Raw genomic sequence first — 22,620 nt, forward strand, 5'->3', positions numbered from 1 at the left:
GGGGTGGGGGTGGGGGAGGTGTGCCGGATTCCTCCTCCTCTTGGCTTAGAGGGGAGGAAGAAGCCTGGCAGATGGCTCTGCCCTGGTGGGGAGAGGAAAAGGGAGCTGGAGCGGGAGAGGGAGGGGGAGGGGGAGGGGAGCAGCTGTTCTCCCAAGCCCAGTACCAGCACGTAGCACTGTGCTGAAGCCCAGCGGGGCCAGGGAGCACGGCCGTGGGGGCCCCAGGCCGCAGCCAGGGCCCAGGGTGGGAGGGGCCCCAGCCAAGCAGCATGTTCTCCCAAGACTTCTTCCTGGCCATCATCCTACAGGACAGCAGCCCAGGTGAGGGCAAGGAGCCCGGCACAGGTGCCAGGCAGGCGGCTCAGGGTGGGAGCAGGAGGAGAGGAGCTGGGGGTGGGGCTGCTGGGGTATGTGGGGGCTGGAAGGCCCCCTTACCTTGTGACAGCTGGGTCAGAGGGAAGAAAAGGGGAAGGGCTCCTGCGGGCAGTCTGTGTCCATGCATGAAGGATGCGCTCTGGGTACATGAAACAGTGTGTATGCCTGGCCTGTGTGTGGATGTCTGACCATTAGGGGGGATTCCTGGGTGTGTGGTGTCTTTGGCATGTCGATGGGGTATGCACAGTGTGGGTGAGATCCATTTGTAACTTGGGCGGGTGTGTGTGGGATATGTGCTCTGCGTGTGTGTGTGCATGTATGTGTGCATGTATGTGTGTGTAAGGTATGTGTGTGTAAGGTGTGTGTGTGGTATTTACACAGTGCATATGTGCCTTGAGAGTGTACACAGTAGGTAGAATGTCTTTGCTATTTCTGTGGAGGGTGTTATTGCCTTTGCATTATATGCACAAATTAGTATTTGTGTATAATATTTGTGTATATGTTTGTGGGTCTATCTGTATGTCAAGATTCAAGAGAGTCATTCCTGAGCTGTGGAGTGCCCGGCTCCTTGCTCACTTCATGCCCTGTACTAGGGTCCATTCTTTTTTAGTATAGTTCAGTGTGTGTGTGTGAGGTTTAAACACAAATGAAGGTATGAGTGTGCATGTTCAGTTGTATGATCTGTGCATGATCTCATTGGAACACTGGTGAACATGCACATAGACACGCACACACAGCATGCCCACAGAACACCCCCAGGGTTGGGAAAATGGCTTGGGCGCTGTGGAGGGTGACGGGTGTAATCCCAGACTCCCCATACTCCGCTGCCTAATGCTCTTGGGAAATCTATTCACTTCCAGTGTCCCTGGATCCCAGTCTCCTAAAGAGAGGTCAAGCTGGGCTGCCTAGCCTGACTCCACCCCCTAGCCCATCCCCAGTGACTGTGGGACCTGCCAGCCCTGTCTGGTGCTCCCCTTGGGGACAGGAGCTGCGGACAGCTGTGAGGTGTCCGGTGGGAAGCGATGGGATCCCCCCGGCAGGAGATGGGAGGGCGGTAGGTAGCCTGACTGTGGCAGGGTAACCTCTGAATCAGCCCATCTCATGGCAGACTCCTTCTGGAACCGGAATTCATTCGAGACGGATTCAGACCTGCCTTCCGGATGGATGAGGGTCCAGGACACCTCAGGAACCTATTATTGGCACATCCCAACTGGGACCACCCAATGGGAGCCCCCTGGCCGGGCCCCACCCTCACAAGGGAGCAGCCCCACTGAAGAGCCTCAGGTGAAGCATTTCTCCACTCTTAGAGCCACCTGCCTCTTTCCTGAGGGAAAGGAAAGATCAGCCCCTAAGCCTGCTCTCCCATCCTACCCCTCCATAATAACTGGCATTTATAAAGGCAGTTAGGTAGTATGATAGTTAGAGAGCCAGAACTGGAGTTGAGAGGACGTGGATTAAAATCTGGTCTCAAGGGGGCAGCTGGGTAGCTCAGTGGATTGAGAGCCAGGCCTAGATATCCTAGGTTCAAATCTGGCCTCAGACACTTCCCAGCTGTGTGACCCTGGGCAAGTCACTTGACCCCCATTGCCTACCCTTACCACTCTTCCACCTATAAGTCAATACTCAGAAGTTAAGGGTTTAAAAAAAAAAATCTGGTCTCAGATTCTTTCTAGCTGTATGACTCAGGGAAGTAACAACTCCAAGTGCCTACCTTTGGTTGCTCTTCTGCTTTAGAATAGATATTAAGACAGAAAGTAAGGCTTTAAAAAAAAAAGATTTGGGGCAGCTAGGTGGTACAGTGCTAGGCATGGGGTGGTCCTGCGGTCAAATCCAGGCTCTGACACTTCCTAGCTTTGTGGCCCTGGGCAAGTCACCCCCAATTGCCTTGTCCTTATTGCTCTTCTGTGTTGGAATTAATACTTTATCAATTCCAAGACAGAAGGTAAGGGTTTAAAAAATAATAATATTAACTGGCATTCGTATACAGTGCTTTAAGATATGCAGTTCTTTCCACACATTAGTTTATTTGAACCTCCAAAACTTTTAAGACAGTACAATAGTTATTATTCTCATTTAAAGAGGAAGAACTAGCAAGCTTAAGTGACTTTTCCAAGGACACTTAATTGCTAAGAATCTGATGCAGTATTTGAATTCAGATCATCCTAAATCCAAATCTATCACTCTCTCTATCTCTGGGCTAGAGCAGTACCTAACCTGAGCAAATTTTTAACTCTTTGGGCTCAGTTGGGTAGATGACTAGGGGCTGGGTCCCTGAATGCATGTGTTAGGAATAGGGTATCATGTTAGAGGCATTCACTATATCCCAACCCTCTACGCCTCCTTCCTTCAGCTCACCTGGACTGGTTTTGGCCATGGAGAGACCTTTGAGGATGGCGAGTTCTGGAAGGTAAGTGAGAATGCTCCTGCTTGTGGATAGAGCAAGAGCCCCTGGGATGATGATGAGGGAAGCCTGGGAAGAAGAGGACATATGCTGGCTCCTCTCCCATCACCGTCATTTCTCCTCTCTTAGGATGTGGCCAGTGAGGAGCCCCCTATGGAGCCAGAAAGGAAGGACTCTGAAGATGGAGCCCTGCCCTTCCAAGCTCTGAACATCAGGTGAAGGGAGGAAGGGGGAAAGAGGCAGGGACTTGAGAGAGTGGTGGATAATCCAGTGAAGATGAAGCATGGGGCTTGGGACCTGGCCAGGGCTGGGCCCCTTTGGTCCTGGGGGTGGGGAGAGGGGGTGTATGTGAAGCCTTGGGTCCAACTAACTTCTAGATGGGGCTAGGACAATGGGTTTGTCTCCTGGGATAGGGATTGGAGGGATTTCCTCTTAGTTACAGATGCCTGGTTCTCTTCTCTCTTCCTCTAGCACTGGTTTGCCCCAAGAGCAGGAGAAGTCACCCCTTCTGAACACCAACCTGGGGGCCAAGGTTTGTCACCTGAATTGGCTGGGGATGATTCTTTGTGACCTAAGAATAGGGAAAAGTCCTTGGGTTGGGAATGGTTGGAGGTCGGGACTCTCCACTGCCCCCAGCCAGAGCCATCTTGGTCCTCTACATACTCTGTGGTAGACCAAGATTCCTTCCCTCTCTGAGGGCTGCATTCTGCCCTGCCATGCACTGCCCAGGGCTCCCACAGACTTTTACCTTCCCCATGTTCCTCCCTTTCTCCCCCCCAATTGCAGTGCTTTGCCGTGCGCTCTCTGGGCTGGGTGGAGATGACTGAGGAGGAGCTAGCCCCTGGACGAAGCAGTGTGGCTGTCAACAACTGCATCCGCCAGCTCTCCTACCACAAACATAACCTGCATGACCCAGCCCAGGGAGGCTGGGGGGAGGTGAGCCGGGGAAAAGTCTGCTCCTGAGCCCACGGATGGGGGAAGCTCTGTGTGAGTGAGGCTGCCCAGAGCCCCCAGGCCTTCAGGGTTGGAATGGATGAAGAGTCTGCCGGAGCCAGGGGAGAATCAGAAATCTGGGCAATAAATCTTCCCTAGTTTCTGCCCCCACCCTCCACAGGCTTACTGTGGCAGTTGTCTTGTGGGACCCCCACCCCCAATCCAAGGCAACTGTGGCAGGTGTTACCCCCGCCTCCACCCTGCTGTGACAGGTGCCCCAGGCTGCCTTCCTCTCCCCTGTGGGGCCTGTTCTGACAGGTGCTCTCTGCTTCTCCCCACCCACCCCCACTGCCCAGGGAAAGGACATGCTACTGCAGCTGGAGGATGAGACACTGAAGCTGGTGGAGCCCCATGGACAGACGGTGCTGCATTCACAGCCTATCATCAGCATCCGTGTATGGGGCGTCGGGCGGGACAGTGGAAGGTGTGGGCTCAGGGGCTCCTCTGGGGGAGTAGGAGGGGGTCTGCCTGGGGTAGGGGCTCCCCTGGCTACCAGGGCGGGGCCAGTCTTCACTAATTGTGCTTTTTGCCTCACTTCTGCTGCCGGACCCAGAGAGAGGTATTGTGCCCCCCCCATCCTCTGTGCCCTCACCTGCTCCTAGGCTTCAGCTGTGCCCACTAAGCTCCTACTACTTCTCTCTATTCTCCCATCCTGCCTGCTATTCCTCTCCCTCTGTCCCTTGTCTGCAGCATGCCCATTACCCCTACACTAGAGGTTAGTACCATGAGCCCCTCAGCCTCCAGGGTGGGATAATCCTGCTCTGCCAGCTCTTGCCCCACTAGAGATTTGGAGTCTGGCAGAGTAGGGAGACACTGAGAGACCCACCTTCCCCACAGGGACTTTGCCTACGTGGCCCGGGACAAGCTGACCCAGATGCTCAAGTGCCACGTGTTTCGCTGTGAAGCACCTGCCAAGAACATAGCCACCAGTCTGCATGAGATCTGCTCTAAGGCATGCCCCCTGCCCTGGTCCCTGCTCCCCAGTGAGGGGAGGCCCCTGTATAGGATGTGGGTTCTCTGCCGAACTTGGCTCCCATCAGGGGATTCACTGGGGGGCCACCTGTGGGATGAGGGATCAAGGGCATTGGGGGGACAGGTTCCCAGAGCCAAAGAGACCAGGTGACAAGGTCTTACTCCCACAGATCATGGCTGAACGCCGAAGTGCCCGCTGCTTAGTGAATGGCCTGTCCTTGGATCACTCCAAACTGGTGGATGTTCCCTTCCAAGGTCAGAGCCTCCTCCAAACCTCAGGCCCATCCAAGCAGACAGATAGCCCCCTGTACTGGGCCTCCTAGTGTGCAAAGTCCTTGTAGGACCATGGGAGAGACTCAGAGGAAGGAGGAGCCATGGCCCCTATCCTTGGGAACTCCGAGGGGCAGATAGAGCACCCATGTATTTTCTTTAGGAAACATAGGTCAGAAACACAATGCACACAGCTAGGTCCAGCTGTCCACAGATCACTTGGGAAGACTGAGAATAATCAAAATCAACCAATTGTTTCATTGAAGGGATTTGGATTTGGAGAGAGTGAAGCTGGAATATGATCTGGGGAAAGGAAGGATCAGGAGGTCTAGACCCCAGGATTGTTAGCTAAAATCTGGTTGCTGGGTTGGAAGCTATTTCCTATCTGGCAGAATGGGCTGGGGGCCAAAATTGACATGTCAGGCCCATACTTCTCTTCCCTCCCCACAGTGGAGTTCCCGGCCCCAAAGAATGAGCTGGTCCAGAAGTTCCAAGTCTATTACCTGGGGAATGTGCCTGTTGCTAAGCCTGTGGGTATGTATGACTGCCCCTCCACCAGCTGCTACCTCTTTCCCCACAGAGAAGCCCTTTCTGTACTCCACTCCCATCCACTGGCCTCAGTTCAGCAAATCTTCACCCCTTCCTTAAGCAGTGGAGAGGTGTTTTGGAGACCCCTTCCACTTCTCTGCCATTCTCTGGGCACATAGAATGCAGCCAGCCCACTACCAGGACCTTCTATCACCCACATTCAACCCAAGATCCACTGGAGCATTGCCCTGCCATTATCTCTACAATTCTGCCATTATTTCCTCTCTCTGCCCTCCTCCCTGGTGTGTGTGTGTGTGATGGAATGGGGAAAGGGCAAGGAGGTGCAGAGATCAAATCAGTAAGCTTTCTTTGAATGTCTTAGTCTAGACCTTGATATGACAAACAATGCCTAGTTAAAGGGATTGGGGAAGTTTGGACTAAGAAGAGACTTAAAAGGTCAGGGGACAGGATAGCTGTCATCCAGCATTTGAGAGACTGCCATGTGTTGCTATATCCCATGGTTCCAGAGGGTAGAAGTATTGGGGGTAATCTGTTCAAAGGCAAATTTAGGCTTGAGGTAAGTGACAGAGACAGAAACACAGAGGCAAGACCTCTCTGTGTGGAGTTTCCCCCCCCTTACCTGTTCAGGGTCTTACTCACAATTAGCCCTCCCTCCACTCTCCCAGGTTCAAAACTTTGGAATCCCCTTTGATTAAAGGAGAGAGAAGACAAGCTCAAAGCACCAAATCACCAAAGTTAGTTTCACCACACAGTGCTAGGTCTCTACCTTTCTCATCGTCTCTCATTGCCATCACCCTCATCCAAGCCCTGATTCTCATGTCTAGATCATGAAGTAGCATTAACAACAAGAAGGGCTACAGAGAGGAAGTCAAGGGTATAAGAGTTCAGGTTTTAATGATATAGTTGAGGCCTGTCTTTATCTCTCTCCTTTAATCAAAGGGGATTCCAAAGTTTTGAACCTGGGAGAGTGGTGAAGTCTTGGGATCATAAAGTCACAGACTTAGAGCTACAGAGGACCTTAGATGCCATTTAGTCTAACCCCCTCCTTTTACAAATGAGGAAACTGAGGCACACAGAGATTAAGTGACTTGCCCAGGGACACACAGCTAGCAAATGGTTTGAGCCAGGATTTGAACTCAGATTTTCCAGATCCCAAGTTCAATAGTACCCTCTGTACCACTTAGTAGGGGTGGGAAGAGGGAGGGAAGCATTTAAATAGTATCAGCTATGTGCCAGACCTTGTGCTAAGTATTTTAAAAATATCATCTTGAGTGGCTCAGTGGATTGAGAGCCAGGCTCAGAGGCAGGAGGTCCTAGGTTCAAATCTAGCCTCCAACACTTCCTAACTGTGTGACCCTAGGCAAATTACTTATTTTCTTTTTTAAATTGTCCCATTTGCTCCTCACAACAACCAGGAAGGTAGGTGCTATTATTATCCTTATTTTACAGTTTTTTACAGAAAAAACTGAGGCAAGCAGAGGTTAAACGTGACTTGCTGAGGGTCAGATAACTAGAAAGTCCCTGAGGATGAATTGGAACTCAGATCTTGATTCCAAATCCAGCACTCTATATCCATCATTCACCTAGCTTTTATGAATCCCTTCTCCAATATATCCTTACTTAACAAAAAACAATACTGACTCGGAGAGCTTAAATACAAGATGGTGAGTGTAGCAGGAACCACACCAACATAATTGGACCCACTGCTCCTCTTTGTGGCATTGTGGAGGAAGCAATGCCCTGGAAGTTGGGGGATCTGGATGCCAGTGCTGGTTCTTCAAACATATTATGTGACCATGGCCAGTGCAACCTTGACATTCAGCAAACATTTACTGAGTACCTACTATGTTCAGGATCTTGTGCCTAGGGACCAGGGATACAAAGATGAAAAATAGAGTCCCTTCCCTTAAGGAGGTGATAAAATAAAGTCATTTCATCTCTACGTCTGAGTTTCTTTCTCTGTAAAAGAAAGAAAGAATCTAAGTCAGATGCTTCTGAGCTCTCCTCAGCTACAGGTTTTGGTGATTTTAAATGACTTCTCTTAGGTCACATTGCTGGTCACAGGAGAGCTGGAGTTGGAATCCAGGCTTTATGTTCTTCTCAGACAGAGATTTGGAAGTCATCCAATGAGAGATGAGAGAGGAAGCCAGGATAGACAGTAGATAAGCTTTCTCAGGAGGGAATACTGAGAAAGCAGCAGATCCTTAGACTTAAGGGGCAATCATAGTGAAGAGACATAAGGAAGAAGAGGAGCTCAGGAAGGGCAGATCAGAGATGAAAGAAGAGAGCAATGATCTTGGAAGCCAAAATAGTGTCACTTGTCAGGAGATGGGGGTAATGAGGATGGAGAAAAGACCCTGTGGTCTGATAAGGAATGGCTTGAGAAGGCAAGTTGTATGTGTACTCTACAGTAGTGTGTATGTCTTGGGGCAGCATAGTGTGGAAGCTAAGAGTGACAGATTTGGAATCAGGTAGATCTGGGTTCAAATTTTGCTTCTGACACTCATTGGCAGTGACCAAAGAGTGACCAGTGGGCCAAGTTCTTCACTTCTTGGACCTCAGTATCTTTGTACATAAAACATATGGTATCTAAGTCTTAAAAGTTATTTGTGAAGATATCTATGTAAAGTGCTTTGCAAAATTTAAAGTACTAATTTAAAAATTGGGATAGGAGCTGGGCCTTTTACTGTTATAGGGAACTCCTTCTCCTACCTGTGTGTGTTGGTCTTCCTTTGCAACTTAAGTCTCTCTTTTTTTAATCCTTACTTTCAGTCTTAGAATCAATACTGTATATTAGTTCTAAGGCAGGATAGTGGTAAGAACTAGGCGGTTAAGTGACTTGCCCAGGGTCACACAGCTAGGAAGTGTCCGAGGCTATCTCTTCATTGTCCCAAGGAGCTCTTACTACATAGGATATAACTGATAGATGTGACATAAATATCAGTTACTATCATTAATGATGATGGTGGGGATTGTCCTAATGGTATGGGTCGTCACCATATATTGGGGGGGGGGGATGCTGTCTCTTTGGATCTGCAGGAGTGGATGTAATTAATGGGGCCTTGGAGTCGGTTCTGGCCACCAGCAGCAGGGAGCAGTGGACCCCCAGTCACGTCAGCGTGGCTCCTGCTACACTCACTATCTTACATCAGCAGGTGAGACCATGGCTGGGAGGGAAAGAGGGAGATGGCTGCTGATGCCAGGCTGGCTCTGGTCTCATGTGCTCCAGGCTGATTGTAGTGGGAGGAGGGGAGGGATGATTGATTGACTGGGGGACAACTAGAGGTGAGTTAGTAAAAATTTAAAAATAGATGCTCTTGGCTCTTCTTCATATGAAGAACATGTTGCACACAGTAGGCTCTTGGTGAATGTAGCTCTGTAATGAGCTCCTCTTACTTCACTTTAAGACACAATGCCATATCACTGTAGGTATGGGATTAGGCTGCCTCATTCTTCCCAAATCTGGATGAGAAAATGACAGACCTAATGGAAGGGAACTCAAAGACCATCTGGTTCCTTTTATACCATTGTTAACAAGTGGTCATCTAACCTCTGCTTGAGGATCTGCCAAGACAGGGGTGGGAGTGGAGCAAACAAATATTTATTGAGCATCTACTAAGTGTCAGACACTGTGCCAAATAAGCAACTTACAAGGATGACCTTGTTTGATCTTTATAACAATTCCCATTTCTTGAGGTAGGTGCTATTATTATTCCCATTTTACAGTTGAAGAAACTGAGGTGGTAAGGGCAGCATATCTAGGAAGTGTTTGATGAATTTGAACTCAAATCTCCCTTACTCCAGATCCAGCATTCTAACTAATGTGCCGACTTGCTGCCTTCCTAATAGGGAGCTCATTAGCACACCCAATGCCACCCCTTCTTCTCCTTTTGGATAGTTCATATTGTTAGAAACTTTTTTCCTTTTTTTGAGCTGAAATCCTCCTCCCTTTAGCTTTTCCCTCTTGCTCTGAGTTTTCCTTCTGAAGAATAGTCCTTTTTCTTCTTCTATATGAGAACCCTTTAAATCTGGAAAGATTAGTATCAGGAGGCAGAGGGGTATAGTGGTAAGAGCTTTGGCTTTGGAGCCAGAAGACCGCAATTCTAACTCTACCACTTATTCTGTGTCATTTTGGGCAAAATGTTTAACCTATGTGGCCCTCAGATTTCTCATCTGTAAAATGAGAGGACTAGACAGATGATGTCTTAAGTGTGTGACCTTTTTGCCTCTCCTCGCCCCTACTCCCTAGTCATTTCCTTCAATTGAGCCAAATATGACAAGATTTTGAGTCCTTTTACTAATCTGGTCATCTTCCTTGGATGTACTGGGGTTTATCAGGGCCCTTCCTAAATTGCAGGGTTTAGAATGCGACATTGCTTCAGATGTAGTCTGATTAGGGTAGGGGATGGGGAGACTCATCTCCCTTACCTGAGACACTATGCAGCTATTCATGTAAACTCAGGTGATATTAGCTTCTTTGGCTGTCAGTTTGTTGCCCTATTGAGCTTGTAGTCCACCCCCACCCCCCATGTCTTTTTTGTACTAAAAAAATATAATGAAGGCCTCTTAACTCCTAAGAATTCAACTCTTTTTCTGTCATGGCCTTATCAGAATATTTTTAAATGGATAAAATATAAAAGATTACAAAAGAAACCAATTATATTGAAATCTATCTATATCTATCTATCTATCTATCTATCTATCTATCTATCTATCTATCTATCTATCTATCTATCTATCTATCTATCTCTTTCTCTCTGTTTGTCTTTCACTTTTTCTATCTCTCTATCTCAATTTTAAAACCTTATGAGTTCACAGATCCCGGATGAAGAACTCCTGCTCCAGAGAGCAGTGACAGGGTCACTAAGATCTATGATAGGGGCCTCTTATCTTTTCCAGAGGTGGTATGGATCTGTAATAGTTGCCCTTCTTTAATTATCCTCCCAGACTGAGGCAGTTCTGGGAGAATGCAGGGTTCGGTTCCTGTCATTCCTGGCAGTGGGCAGAGATGTCCACACTTTCGCCTTCATCATGGCTGCTGGCCCTTCTTCTTTCTGCTGCCACATGTTCTGGTGTGAGCCCAATGCAGCCAGCCTCTCTGAGGCTGTACAGGCTGCCTGCATGGTAAGTTGGGGGGTAGGGGAAAAATAAAGAGCTGCCTGCAGGGATGAGGCTGGAGGGAAGATGGGTCTTTACAGGGAGCAGGGGATAAGGAATGGGGGTCCTTGGACTGAGTAGGCAGGCTGGGACTGATAACTGTACTCTGTAGCCCACCTTCTTTCTCCCCAGCTTCGGTACCAGAAGTGCCTGGATGCCCGTCCCCAGGCCTCCAGCTCATGTCTCCCAGCACCCCCTGCAGACTCTGTTGCTCGTCGTGTGGGCTGTACTGTCCGAAAGGGGGTCCAATCTCTTCTGGGTACACTCAAACCTAAACGGCTAGGAACCCATACACCCTGAACAGGCTCACAGGATCTGGATTGGGTCCAGACCATCCCCTAAACTGCCCTTGGGCCCTGGGGAACTCTAAAATAAACTGCCCTGGGGTCCTGGGGAACTCTAAGATATGGGGTGGGGAGGGGCCCAGGGCAGCCTGTCAGGCCTTTCCTGATGCTGCTCTGGGCCAGGGCCATCTGGCACTGCTTCCCTGACCAGTGGCAGTGGCCTCCTGCCTGGGGGATGGGGAGGAAGATGGGACTGCAGGCTCACAGGGAAGGAGGAGACTGAAGCATGAAGGTAGAACAAATGGGTCTCATGGCTGGACCCAACTGGGCCCCTGTCTTGGGACACTGATACTTTCCCAGCCCAAGGGTTCTTGTGTCTCTTTGCCACATGAATCAGTCGGTCTGGGTAGAAAATACAGGCCTTTGCCTGGCTTTCCCTTTGCTGGCTGGGCCTGTAGCCCAAGGGCAGTGAGGGTGGGAGTAGGGAAGCACCCTTCCTCCTGTTCTGTGGGCACCAGCAAATTGTGTTCACTAATAAAGCTGTTTGTGCGCCCATCCTGATGCCTGCCTAACTGTGGGTTCTTTTGCCTCTCTCTGACCCAGAGCTGTCCCTTTGGGAAGGGACAAGTTAGAGACCTTATAATTGAAGTTGTTCTCCTAGGCTTGATGCTGCTCCTAGTCATGCACAACTGCCTTCCATCTTCCCCACTTTGCCAATTGTCAAAGCAATCCTGGGCCCTCATTTACTTCCTCAGAATTTCTGTGAGAAAGAAGCAGCCTTCCCTTAGGTTCTGAGTGAAAACTGTCAAAGTGACCAATTTTGGTGCCCTTTGTGGTCCCTGTTCTAAGGATATATGGCATAAAGCCTTCCCAAGTCTGTTTGGAGTAGAGGGTACCGGCTGTTAATTGGAAACAAATGATGTAGAGCTTGCGAGGTCTGTTTGTGGTATGACAAATCCAGTGAGGAAAGAAGGCCACTGTGTCACATATCTTTATTGTAACTGTTCCAGGAGATTAGGCAACTTTGGATGGGGAACTCCTGTCCGGCAGGTAGAAGGAAGTGCCAGCCCTTTGTGGCCTCTCAGTTCTGGTATCTTTGAGGCAACAAGAACCAGCTTAAGGGGAAGGGAAGGGGGCTGTTTGCTAAAGATCCAAAGCTGTGATTCCTCCTCAGGTGTGGTACTGAGGGAAGCAGGAGCAATAGCAGCCTTGGTGGGTGGTGCTTATGGAGAAGCATCAATTTCCTGCCCACACTGTGACCCAAGAGCTAGCTGCTTACTCCTTCCTCTGGCCAGACAGGTCTCTCAGGTGCTGAGACACCTCCAGGAGAGGAGACGCCAACCTTCCTTGCTCACCTGAGTCTATGGCACATCCAGTTAGCTAACCCTCCTTCTCTTATTTAATACTTGATAGAGATAGAGATTAGGCATTCCTCCCCTCTGCAATGCCCTGGGCCCCATCCTCTGTGATCCCTGCTTGGCTGGCTGAGCTTTCCTTTGCTAGCAAAACACAAGCCTCTGCCAGAGAGTTCCAGTGTGGGGCAAGGGCAGGTCTGGTACCAGGTGGCGGCAGAGAGCAGGGCTGTCTGAGCGGGCAGAGAGCAAGGCACAGAGGGTAGCAAGATGGCAGGCACCCTCACAGGGTTCCACAGGAGGATGACCCTTGTGGTACAGGTACCAGAAGGTCTGAAAAAGCCCTATATTGCCCCGCATGCGGTACACTAAGTCATGCCAGGCAGCTGGCAAGACATTAGGAAGCCCATAGGTTTCTCGGGCCCGATAGAGGAGCTCCCATTGAGGGGTGGCCCCAGGAGCATTGGCCAATGTCAAATTCAGGATGTAGGTTTCATGGTCCAGAACCACATGGGAACTCTCTGGGTAGTTGCCATCAATTAGATAGACTCGATAACCTACAAGGGAGGACAGGAAAGGCATTGATTGGCAGTCAAAGGTACAATGCAGAGGGAGAAATAATCCAGAAATACTAAGGCAGGTACAGATGGCTCTGTAGTCCACTGCTCACCCCTTACCCAATTAACCAAGCAGGCTTCTCTCTGTTCCACTTACCAGGGTTCAGATTCACATAGGTGGTGGCGCTGGGGGCCAAAAAGGCCACAGCTAAGGGTCGGCTCAGGGTCTCCTCATCATAGAAAAGCTCAAATTCATCTACATGGGTATGCCCAAAGAATTGGCCAGCTATGGTGTTTTCATACCTAGTAAAAGGAAAGACATTTGTTGACTCATTTTAAGGAGAAAGGGAGGAATGTACAGGGTATCCTGCTAGTTCACAGGATTGTTGAATTCTGTTTCTTGTTTTGCAGTTAAAAGACATCTTAGGGATCAAAGCCTAAATCACATTTTTACAGATGAGGAAACTAACTGAAAGAAAGGGGAATCAATCTGCCGTGGCTCATAGAGATAATAAGTAGCAGAGCCACACTTCAAATAGATCCACTTTCCCAAACCAGTGGTCTTAATTCATAAGTCTCATCTATATTATTGTAATAACTAATTTCTATAGGTCTTTGAGTGAACATGGGGAAGGTTACTTGGCTTCTCGGATGATCAGTTTCTTCCTTTATAATATATGAAGATAGGAAGTATTCATAGATACCTTTTTTGTTGTTGTTGGAGTTGGAGGGTTGTTGGAGGAGTCAGTGAGGAAAGGTATTTAAAGGACTTGGTAAACTTTGTTGTTGTTCAGTTGTTTCAGTTATGTCTAACTCTTCATGACTCCATTTGAGGTTTTCTTGGCAAAGATATGGGAGCAGTTTGCCATTCCATTCTCTAGCTCATTTAACAAATGAGGAAACTGAGACAAACAGGGTTAAGTGACTTGTCCAGGGTCACATAGCTGTTAAGTGTCTGAGGCCAGATTTGAATTCAGGAAGATGAGTCTTCTTGATTCCAGGCCTGGCACTTTCTCCACTGTGCCATCTAGCTGCCCTGCTTTAATTGGCCATAATACTTCCTTCAGATTCCAAATCATGCTCTGCTTCTCTCCTTAGACCCCATCTCCCCCATTCACTTGAAATTGTATAGGTCTGAAGAACTCCCTGTGTGGAACTTCCTTCCACAGATATAGAGCAACACTTCATCTATAACAGAGTCTTGGAGAGTTGTTAGGGAGGACTGAGAGGTTCACTGACTAGCCTGTGACCACTAAAGTGTGCCAGAGGCAGGATTTGAACCTAGGTCTTCTTGATCTGGGCTAAGTAGATTATTTCTTTATCTACTACCCCACAATGCCTCCTCTCCCCTTACCTGCCCACAATTCGATAGTAATTCCAACTCCAGCTTTTCAGACAGTGCCCAGGGGGAATGTGACCAATGATATGAACCTGAAAGGACAGGAATGGCGTCTCATTGACTGCAGGGAAATGGGACTACTCGATCATCCAAAAGCAGAAAGCAGCCTTTGAATGTCCTCTGGGTAAAGGAGACACGGTGTGACACACTGAGTACAGAGCTCCGGTTACAGAGCTCTGTCTTTATTCAGAGATCAAAAGCGAACCTATACCCAGCCATTGCCTCTGGAGGTCCAGAAGCCTTGAAAACAGCACCTCCGTCAAACATAACAGGAATGATAGATTAAAAAAGACTGTACCTTGGTGCTGTGGGGTGGGCCAGGGAAGGTGGTTTGCTCTCCATTCCTCACTTTGCTCACCTTTTCTCACCTCCATACCTCCCCTTCTCTCCCCTGGCCCCATGTCCTCACCTTCTCTCCTCGGTCCTCTGCAGCCTGCAGTTCTCTCACCAACCACTGCAGCTGCCCTGCGGGGTCTGTGGAATTGATGAGCAGCCAAAAGTTTTCCCGGGAACAGAAGTTCATGTTGAGAGAGATTAGACGGAGGCCTGGTCTAGGCCAGAGGGAATAGAATCCCCCATTCCTGAAAGAGTGGAAGGGTTGGGTCAATGCAATGCATACACCGTTTATACAAGGGCAATATGTGGCCATCATAGGCCTGCCTGTGAGGAACTCTAAAGCAGTCCAAGATGGGGTGAGCCTGGCCCATCATGGCTTTAGGTTCTAGTTGAAAAAGCTCACTCAGCTGGGACAATCAGATAAAGAGACACAGAAAAACCCAACCCATCTAAGGTCCAGAGCCTCGTGAAGTAGGAGCTCAGAGAAGGGTGAGGTCAGTACCAACTGGAATGCTTGGGAATTCCAGACCTTAAAGGATGGGCAAGATTTGGATTGTTGCAGAGAACAAGAAAATTATAGGCAGAGACTTGGGTGAGTCAAGACAGAGAAAGGAGTAAATGCATCATTATGTTAGGAACTGCCTGAAACCAGACCATCTGTTTAGGGAAGGAGTGGGAGACAAGGCATGTAAAAATAAACTGATTAGATTGGGAGGGCTTTGAATGCCAGACTTGAGGGATTTAGACTTTATACTACAGTAGATTATATGGAATATTTATGAGCAGGGGGTAATATTCTGAAAGGTTTTCTTTTTTTTGATAAGCAATAATTCTGTGGAGAGGAATTGAATGGAAGTGGGAAGGTCAGCTAAGTCCATCTGTAATATCATTTTCTGCTATGCAAAATGGAGAGCAGAATGATTGACATTTAGTGGTTTGGAACTTGGAATGAACCAAGCTTGGCATGTGCCAGCAAGAGAAAACGCAGTTACTGAGGGCAGTATAAAAAGCAGGATTTGGACTGAAGGAGCTCTCTCAATTTGGAGAAGGGCTTTGGTGGGAGGTTTTGGTTGGTTGGGTAGGCCAAAAGTCAACTTCGGATACCAGCAGCCAATACTGATCAATACCTTAAGTTTCCAATCCTGTGTGAATCTATACTATACATCCTAATTAATTAATCATCAAAGAAGAAGCAACATCAATACCATCAAACAACCCGATTCAGGTTAAAGCAGCCTGGCCTAGCCAGGTTGCAACTGAAAGAGATAAAACTCTTCAACTGTTAATCTCAAACCCTGACTACCTTCAATTTGATAGAACCTGATCATCTGTGGCTTTAGCCAAGGATTCCCTTTACACCTCTTTCCTTCATTTCCCTGTTTCCCTTTTCCCTAAGTCTGTTATCATTATATCTTGAAACTTACATAGGTGGATGTCATTCTTACCATAAGGATTATCAAACATATCCTTGGGTATCTGAAGGAAGAGGGATTATTCAAACTAAAAGTTAAGTCGCAGTCATTTAGCATTTATCCATAATTTAAGCTAGGATAAGTAGATAGAAGAACTGTGAAATCTGAACCACAGTTTATTCATTAATCTACTTATTTCTGGGATACTGTTATACTGAAGTTGGGTGTAGCAGTTTCATCTCAAATATACCTGAAGGGTCCTTAGTGTTTCACCACTACAACTAGAGTGTGATATTTAAAGATTTCCATAGTCACTCAACTTCCGCTCCTAATACCATTAGGGAGAGGGATATATATTCTCTTATCATATAACACACCATATCACTCTCGTAAAGCTTGATAATAGACTGGCACACATTGGATGGTGCCAAGTTCAGCTGTTTACACACAATGGTGGCCACAAACCCCACTCAGGGCACATGGGGCTCCATCTGCAATGAGAAGGATACAGGTCAGTGATGGACTGGAGAGACAAGATAGCTATCCTCAAATATACATATAAAATCAAGAAAAGATGGAGGCCTGAACTGGGACGAGGACTATTCAAACCACAATCACTTTGTAAGTACCTACTATGTGCTAAGCACTGAGCTAGGTGCAGGAGATGGAGATGAAATGATTCAAAAAAGGAAAGGTTCAACCTAAGTGACTGGCTAGATAGGAACAAGACAAGTGTCTAGAACTACCTCCATCCAATAAACCAGAAGTTCTGAGACTTATTGGTCTCAGGACCCTTTTTCAGGCTTAAAAATTATTTAGGACCCTCCCCATAAAGATGTGGATGATATTTATCAATATCCATCACATTAAAAATTAAAATATAATAGTATGATTATAAAAATGGTTTTGACCTTGAGGAAAGGGTTTTGGGAAACACATGTATTCCCCGGATTATCCCTTGAAAACTGCTGCAGTGTATAATGATATCAGAAATGTTTTCCCAAGTTGCCATTTCTCATCATCTCTGTTCAGTTCTCTCCCCTACTCTACCTTCCATCCACCCTTGAGTGCCCCCAGTTACCTGAGGGTGTGGAGGGCGCGTCGGGGGAGCCAAGATTCCCAAGCTGTGGCCATGGCATCATAAAGCCAGCTGGATGAGTGGTTTCCATGAATGTAGGGGGGAGGGAAGCTATTGACTGGGGTACTCTCATGGTTGCCCACTGCTGGATAAACAGGCACAGGCCCCAGGTACTTCTTCACAAGGGTAGTGATGGTAGTAAGTGCTCGTAGTTGGTCATGGCGGGTCTGACTCCAGACATCATGGGCAGGGATGTCTCCTGTCCAGTAGACCATGTCAAAGGGCCCAGCGGGGCCTATCCCTGCTAGGAGGCTCTCTAAGGTCCTCAGTGGCAGGTCACACTTGCTGTATTCACCCCAGTAGCCAGCACCAGACTGTGAGGAAGGTGGTAAACCTGAGCTTTTTCGGCAACACAGAGGGTCAGGACAGGCAGGATTTGCACCCTCCATGTAGTCATGATCCCAGTGTAGATCTGTGAGGAACAGAACACGGCTAACAGGAGCACCAGGTGCTGGGGGAGCAGGAGGCTTGTATGGGGGCTTGGGCACAGCAGGCAAAGAGATATTCCAGGCTGAGAGTATGTCCCAGTGTCCACAGGAAGAACCTACAAGCAGCCCACAGGCTTCAGATGGGCTCAGCACGGAACGTGTCCATATTTCCACCATATCCCTCTCATAAAGCTTGATAATAGACTGGCAAATATTGGGTGGTGCCAAGTTCAGCTGTTTACACACAATGGTGGCCACAAACCCCACTCGGGCCACATTGGGCTCCAACTGCAATGAGAAGGATACAGGTCAGTGACAGACTGGAGAGACAAGACAGCTATCCTCAAACACACATAATGATACCCACCCAGGCACAGGTACCTGGTCTCATCTCACTCTCAGGACCAGGACACTATTTATTATAAAGGTAAATAAAGAAGTAATGACGAATCCTAACTTTACCCTGGCTAAAAAGATTTCTGGGACTGTATCCCAACTGAAGCTCCCTTTATTCTTTCACTCTGGCATACATCCTATGGAAAATGCCATCACTTTCTAAGTTCTTAGCTGGTCACTTGGCTGAGGATACTCAGGCTTAATGGTATAGGATGGAAACAACCTCACTCAACTCTACCCTAGCTCAAAAGCCATTAGAAGCTTTTAGTATCTGAAAGTGAGCTCTGAGGGGACACAGTGGTGAGACCTGAATGTGCATTTCTATATTTCCCCATATACAAAGGCAGAGCCCAGAAAGTGGCTTCCCTGTGAGAGGAACTCTCCCTAGCAGCATTATTTTAATTTTATTTTATTTAGAATATTTTTCCATGGTTACATGATTCATGATTTTTCCACCCCTCTTCCCTCCCTACTCCCAGAGCTGACAAGTAGTTCCACTGGGTTATACATGTATCATTGTTCAAAATCTATTTCCATGTTATTCATATTTATCAGCTTTACTTTTAATAGTTCTCCATTTGGGATTTCCTATCCTAAAAGAAAACTTAGGTGGAATTCTCTCTGGTCTTGCTCCTCTATGTGCTTGTCTCATCTCATTGAGATCTGGAGTCAGGAAGACCTGAGTTAAAATCTGACTGTAGACATGTACTAGTTGTGTGACCTGGGCAAGTCACTTAACTTCTGCCTTAGTTTCCTCATTTGTAAAATGGGGATAATAATAACACCTACCTTCCAGGATAGTTGTGAAAGAGATAATATTAGTAAAGTACTTAGCACAGTGCCTGACACATAGTGGGTGCTTAATTAATGCTTGACCCTTTCTCCCCTCTTTCCTTTCTCTTGGTACCATTCTACCATAGACCTTCATTGTACTAACTTTCTACTCCAGTCTTTCAGGGAACCTTTTCTGTGGCCTCACAGTCTTCCTAAATCCTTGTGCTTTTCCCTATTACCAGGGAGGCTTTGCTCCACCCTTGAAGGACCCTTTTTTGGAGCTCACCTCCAGCCCAATGTCGATGGCAGTGAACAGGGCCTTGCAGACTGAGCAGCTGACGTTGTGAAACCCAAATTCAACACCGAGCCCAGGCAGGATACTCTGTAGAATTTGGAGGTCCCCTCTGCCAGGCTCTGGTCTGGCCTCGACTAAGCAGCAGAGAGCCAGGAAGCTGCCCAGGGTCAGCACCATCCAAATGCCCCGCAGAGCCCTGGCTTTTCTCATTGTAGGAGGTCTCCAACCACGGGCTTGCTCCCCTGGGGGATCCCACCAGGTCCAGCCACAAAAGCCCCAGTGTGGCTGCATTTCTTTATGTCCTAGGCAGGATGGTGGCCAAGCTCCTGGCCCAGCTGTACTCCCTGTGGCCCTCCAGTTCAGCGGCTGACTTCCTTCTCTTCTTTCCTGAGTCTTCGAGGTCCCTCAATTCCCCAGAGTTCTGTCTCAGGTTTAAATGTCCTCTTCTTGCCCTGTCTGCAGCCTCCCGGGTTTCTCAGCTGACAAGCCGGCTGGGCAGCTCCACCCCTTCCTCCTCTTCTCCCCCAAAGTCAGGTGACTGGGCAGGACCAGCTCCTGATGAGGTGGGGTCCCTAGAATCTCTGCCTCAGGGCTGCTGGGGAAGAGAAGAGGATCTACCTATCCCCGCCTGACCTTTAACCTTCCCCTTTCTCAGGGCACTACCAAGAAGAGACCGAAAATGGGAAATGACCTAAAGTAGAAGGGGGTGGCACTGTTGAGTTGAAGGTGGCCTTGGAGAGGATTGTGGGAGTTGTAGTTCAGTAGCAACCTTAATGCTAGTGATCTGAATTGGGTATAAGCCTTTGCTCTCTAATTAATTTGCGCTGCTTTCACTGTTTGACTGCTTTGAGCATCCAGTGCTGCCAACCTGTTTTTGTATGGGAAGGGAAAGGGTATGTTAGAAGACAGCAGCAGCTACTCATGCTGATGCTGGGGAAGGAACTAAAGAAGAACCCCATTTCCTCTGTCTCATCCCTCCCCTTTCCTCTCCTCTCCTCTCTTCTTTCTCCTGCCCTCCCCTTCCCAGCCACTTCAGTGAACTTGAACCAACCTCTAGAAGGAGGTGCAGCTAAGCAGATGCTGTACAATATCTATGAGCTAGAGGGGGAGATGTTGTTGTTCTCCTTCCTGAGGCCCAGGGGCAAGAATCTCCCAGTTTGTGTAAAAAATGAACTCAAGGTTGGCTCCCTTTGGAGAATTCCCTCACTGTCAGCAGCTACACCATTCCAGTCATGATCCATTAAAGTCATATTTGACTCAGAATATCAAGAACTGAAATGGAGCTCAGAGACCATATAATGCAATATTCTACTAAAGGTGAGGAAACTAGAACCAGAGATGTAAGGTCACTTCCCAAGATCATGTAGCTAGAACAAGAACCTCACAGTTCCGGGGTCCTATTGGCATGGGCATGGTAGGGAAATGGCATGGGCATTGTACAGAGATGGCATGGATACTGTACCCCTTAACTCAGGCAAACTGTAAACAGGGAAATTTCCTTGCTCCTTTCTGTCCTTGTGACTCCTACCCCAAGAATATCTGATAACTTCTATAAGACCCTGAGGTTACTATCATCTTTGGATCGTCCTTTAGGTTGAGATGGACAAAGAGATGCACTTCCAGGCTACACCTTGATACCATCGAACTGTATCTCAGGCATCCATCTGTTCCCTAAGCCATGAGGGTCTCCAGGCAGACCCCGGTCAGATGACAAACACCCCACCGAATGCCTAAGTGCTTACCACTCTAGAGTCATGTCTACACCATGACACAACATAACGTATTCACTGTTGTAAAAAGTGTAAAAACCCCTGAACTGAAGCATTCTGGGAGCAACCCCCCAGGTTGTCTTGCTGGCCAATAATTCTATCTTACTAATAAATCTCTCTTTTTACTTTCAAGCTAAGTTTCGGAGTCTTGCATTCTTGCAAAAGGTATCCTTCCTGAACCCAGGGGTTCACCATTGTACCCCACTACATCTGTTTGTAACCCCAAAATATCTGTTTGTAACCCCACAACACTATTCCAATACTTTCCCTAAACTATACTGTAGAGTCAATTCTCAAACTTTATATAGTCCTCTCCTCATCCCCCATCAAGTTTGATGTCTTTCTTTGAAATATCTCACAGCTTTCCTGCTCATCTCATTTCCCTGACACTCTTTACCCCTCCACCCCCATCATGTTTCACATCTTAGGCCAGGACTAATGCCTCCTAACCCTTCTCCCTGACTCAGGGATCATTCATATAATCTATCTACAGGACAATGTCAACTAATCTTTCTAAATGACTGTTTTTCTTCTCCAAAACTTTAGCAGTTCCCAGGCATATCTGTTCCCTGGGAATGACAAATGATCATGTTGGAGTTCAGGGAAATTTTCAAGTAAAATATAGTGGGAAATTAAATGTCTAGCAAAAAATATACCACATGTGATACATATTTCTGGTAAATACATAGAGGGTGTGAGCAGGAAAGGTTTTATCCTGGATTGCTGAGATTAAAGGATAAGGCCTTTCTTTGTTTGAACTTTAAAGACTTCTGTTCAGAGAAGGTTGGTCCATTCTTTAAGTAGCACGTTTTGTCTGATGACTGTTGAGCCTTGTTGGCTGAGTATCCTAGGCCTCATTCATTGCTCTGGGGAAGTGATTATTTGGATCTTGGTGGTAGGGATGATTTGATTAGGTCTGACCTACTGTTGTGTAGATTAATTGAGAGACTGTCTCTTTAAAAACTGAAATCTATGTCAGTGCCTTTTAAATATTTTAGAGGAAGAAATATTGTGAGTATTGAATCCCCACCCCCAACCCCGAACCCTTAAAGGGATGTGCTGGAGATAGCTCTGTGACATTTTTCATTGTGAACATTTCCACTTTGGAAATCTGCAAATGCCACAAATCAAGACTTGATTAATTATTTTGTTAATTGTCTGAACTTAAAATGTCAGAAAAAATGATGATAATAAAACCTAAAGTCAAAAGTTGTATTTTTGGAGAGCTAGTTGTTAAAAACTTGCCAGCACACGTCTTACGAATAATTCTAAGTTTCAGCCTTCCTTGACCTACCCCAAACTCCTGTCACTGATTGACTCTGCCTCTTCTTTACAGCTGAATTTATTCCTCATCTCTCTTCTCTCTATGTTGGTTACTTGTGTTTTAAAGGTGTTTTAGGCATAAATATAAGTGTGTTCTGTATGGAGATTTGTATATAAGTAGCTGTTCCTGAAAGCAACAGAGGGTGGATCTAAGGAGACCAGAACTACTATGAGATAAAGAAAAGTAAGGCCTCCCGGGGGCAGAGGAAGATTGGGAATCTCTCCTGGGTGTTTCTGTGGACATTGTTCTATCATCACAGCCGGAACTTTGCCTGGGAGTTGAATGGGGTGGGGTGGGGCGGGGTTCAGAAAGAAGCAATCTTCAAAGGATTTTAGGGAGGTAGTAAATAGGTAGACATAGACTGAGAGAGAGGGGGAGGTGAACGAGAGAGAGAGAGAGAGAGAGAGAGAGAGAGAGAGAGAGAGAGAGAGAGAGAGAG

At 47.4% G+C, this 22,620-nt stretch overlaps 2 protein-coding genes across 5 annotated transcripts in view; one reads left to right on the forward strand and one right to left on the reverse strand.

The window, feature by feature from the left end:
• APBB1 (amyloid beta precursor protein binding family B member 1) overlaps window positions 1-11,562 on the forward strand; it is a 20,756-nt gene extending 9,194 nt beyond the window's left edge. Inside the window, exons 1-14 of one of the 4 annotated variants that reach the window (XM_044665839.1) lie at window positions 212-321; window positions 1,484-1,659; window positions 2,726-2,782; window positions 2,906-2,991; window positions 3,248-3,308; window positions 3,563-3,712; window positions 4,066-4,193; window positions 4,323-4,328; window positions 4,607-4,721; window positions 4,912-4,996; window positions 5,462-5,545; window positions 8,600-8,715; window positions 10,508-10,684; window positions 10,850-11,562. In XM_044665839.1, coding sequence (XP_044521774.1) covers window positions 270-321; window positions 1,484-1,659; window positions 2,726-2,782; window positions 2,906-2,991; window positions 3,248-3,308; window positions 3,563-3,712; window positions 4,066-4,193; window positions 4,323-4,328; window positions 4,607-4,721; window positions 4,912-4,996; window positions 5,462-5,545; window positions 8,600-8,715; window positions 10,508-10,684; window positions 10,850-11,017 — 1,461 coding nt within the window. In that variant the 5' untranslated portion in view covers window positions 212-269 and the 3' untranslated portion in view covers window positions 11,018-11,562. Of the gene's footprint in view, window positions 1-211; window positions 322-1,483; window positions 1,660-2,725; window positions 2,783-2,905; window positions 2,992-3,247; window positions 3,309-3,562; window positions 3,713-4,065; window positions 4,194-4,322; window positions 4,329-4,606; window positions 4,722-4,911; window positions 4,997-5,461; window positions 5,546-8,599; window positions 8,716-10,507; window positions 10,685-10,849 lie in introns of those variants that run through there. The other 3 variants (XM_044665837.1, XM_044665838.1, XM_044665834.1) reach the window with 3 other exon arrangements.
• A 414-nt stretch (window positions 11,563-11,976) lies between these two features.
• On the reverse strand, window positions 11,977-19,683 carry SMPD1 (sphingomyelin phosphodiesterase 1). Its single transcript, XM_044665840.1, has 6 exons — window positions 19,080-19,683; window positions 17,139-17,911; window positions 14,719-14,890; window positions 14,265-14,341; window positions 13,068-13,213; window positions 11,977-12,910 (listed from the first exon to the last, which is right to left on the reverse strand). The coding sequence occupies exons 1-6, from the start codon at window positions 19,377-19,379 to the stop codon at window positions 12,501-12,503; spliced, it is 1,878 nt and encodes a 625-aa protein (XP_044521775.1). The 5' UTR covers window positions 19,380-19,683; the 3' UTR covers window positions 11,977-12,500.
• Window positions 19,684-22,620: the final 2,937 nt, after the last annotated feature.

The sequence above is a fragment of the Gracilinanus agilis genome, chromosome 3 (assembly GCF_016433145.1).
Source record: "Gracilinanus agilis isolate LMUSP501 chromosome 3, AgileGrace, whole genome shotgun sequence".
Taxonomy (NCBI): domain Eukaryota; kingdom Metazoa; phylum Chordata; class Mammalia; order Didelphimorphia; family Didelphidae; genus Gracilinanus; species Gracilinanus agilis.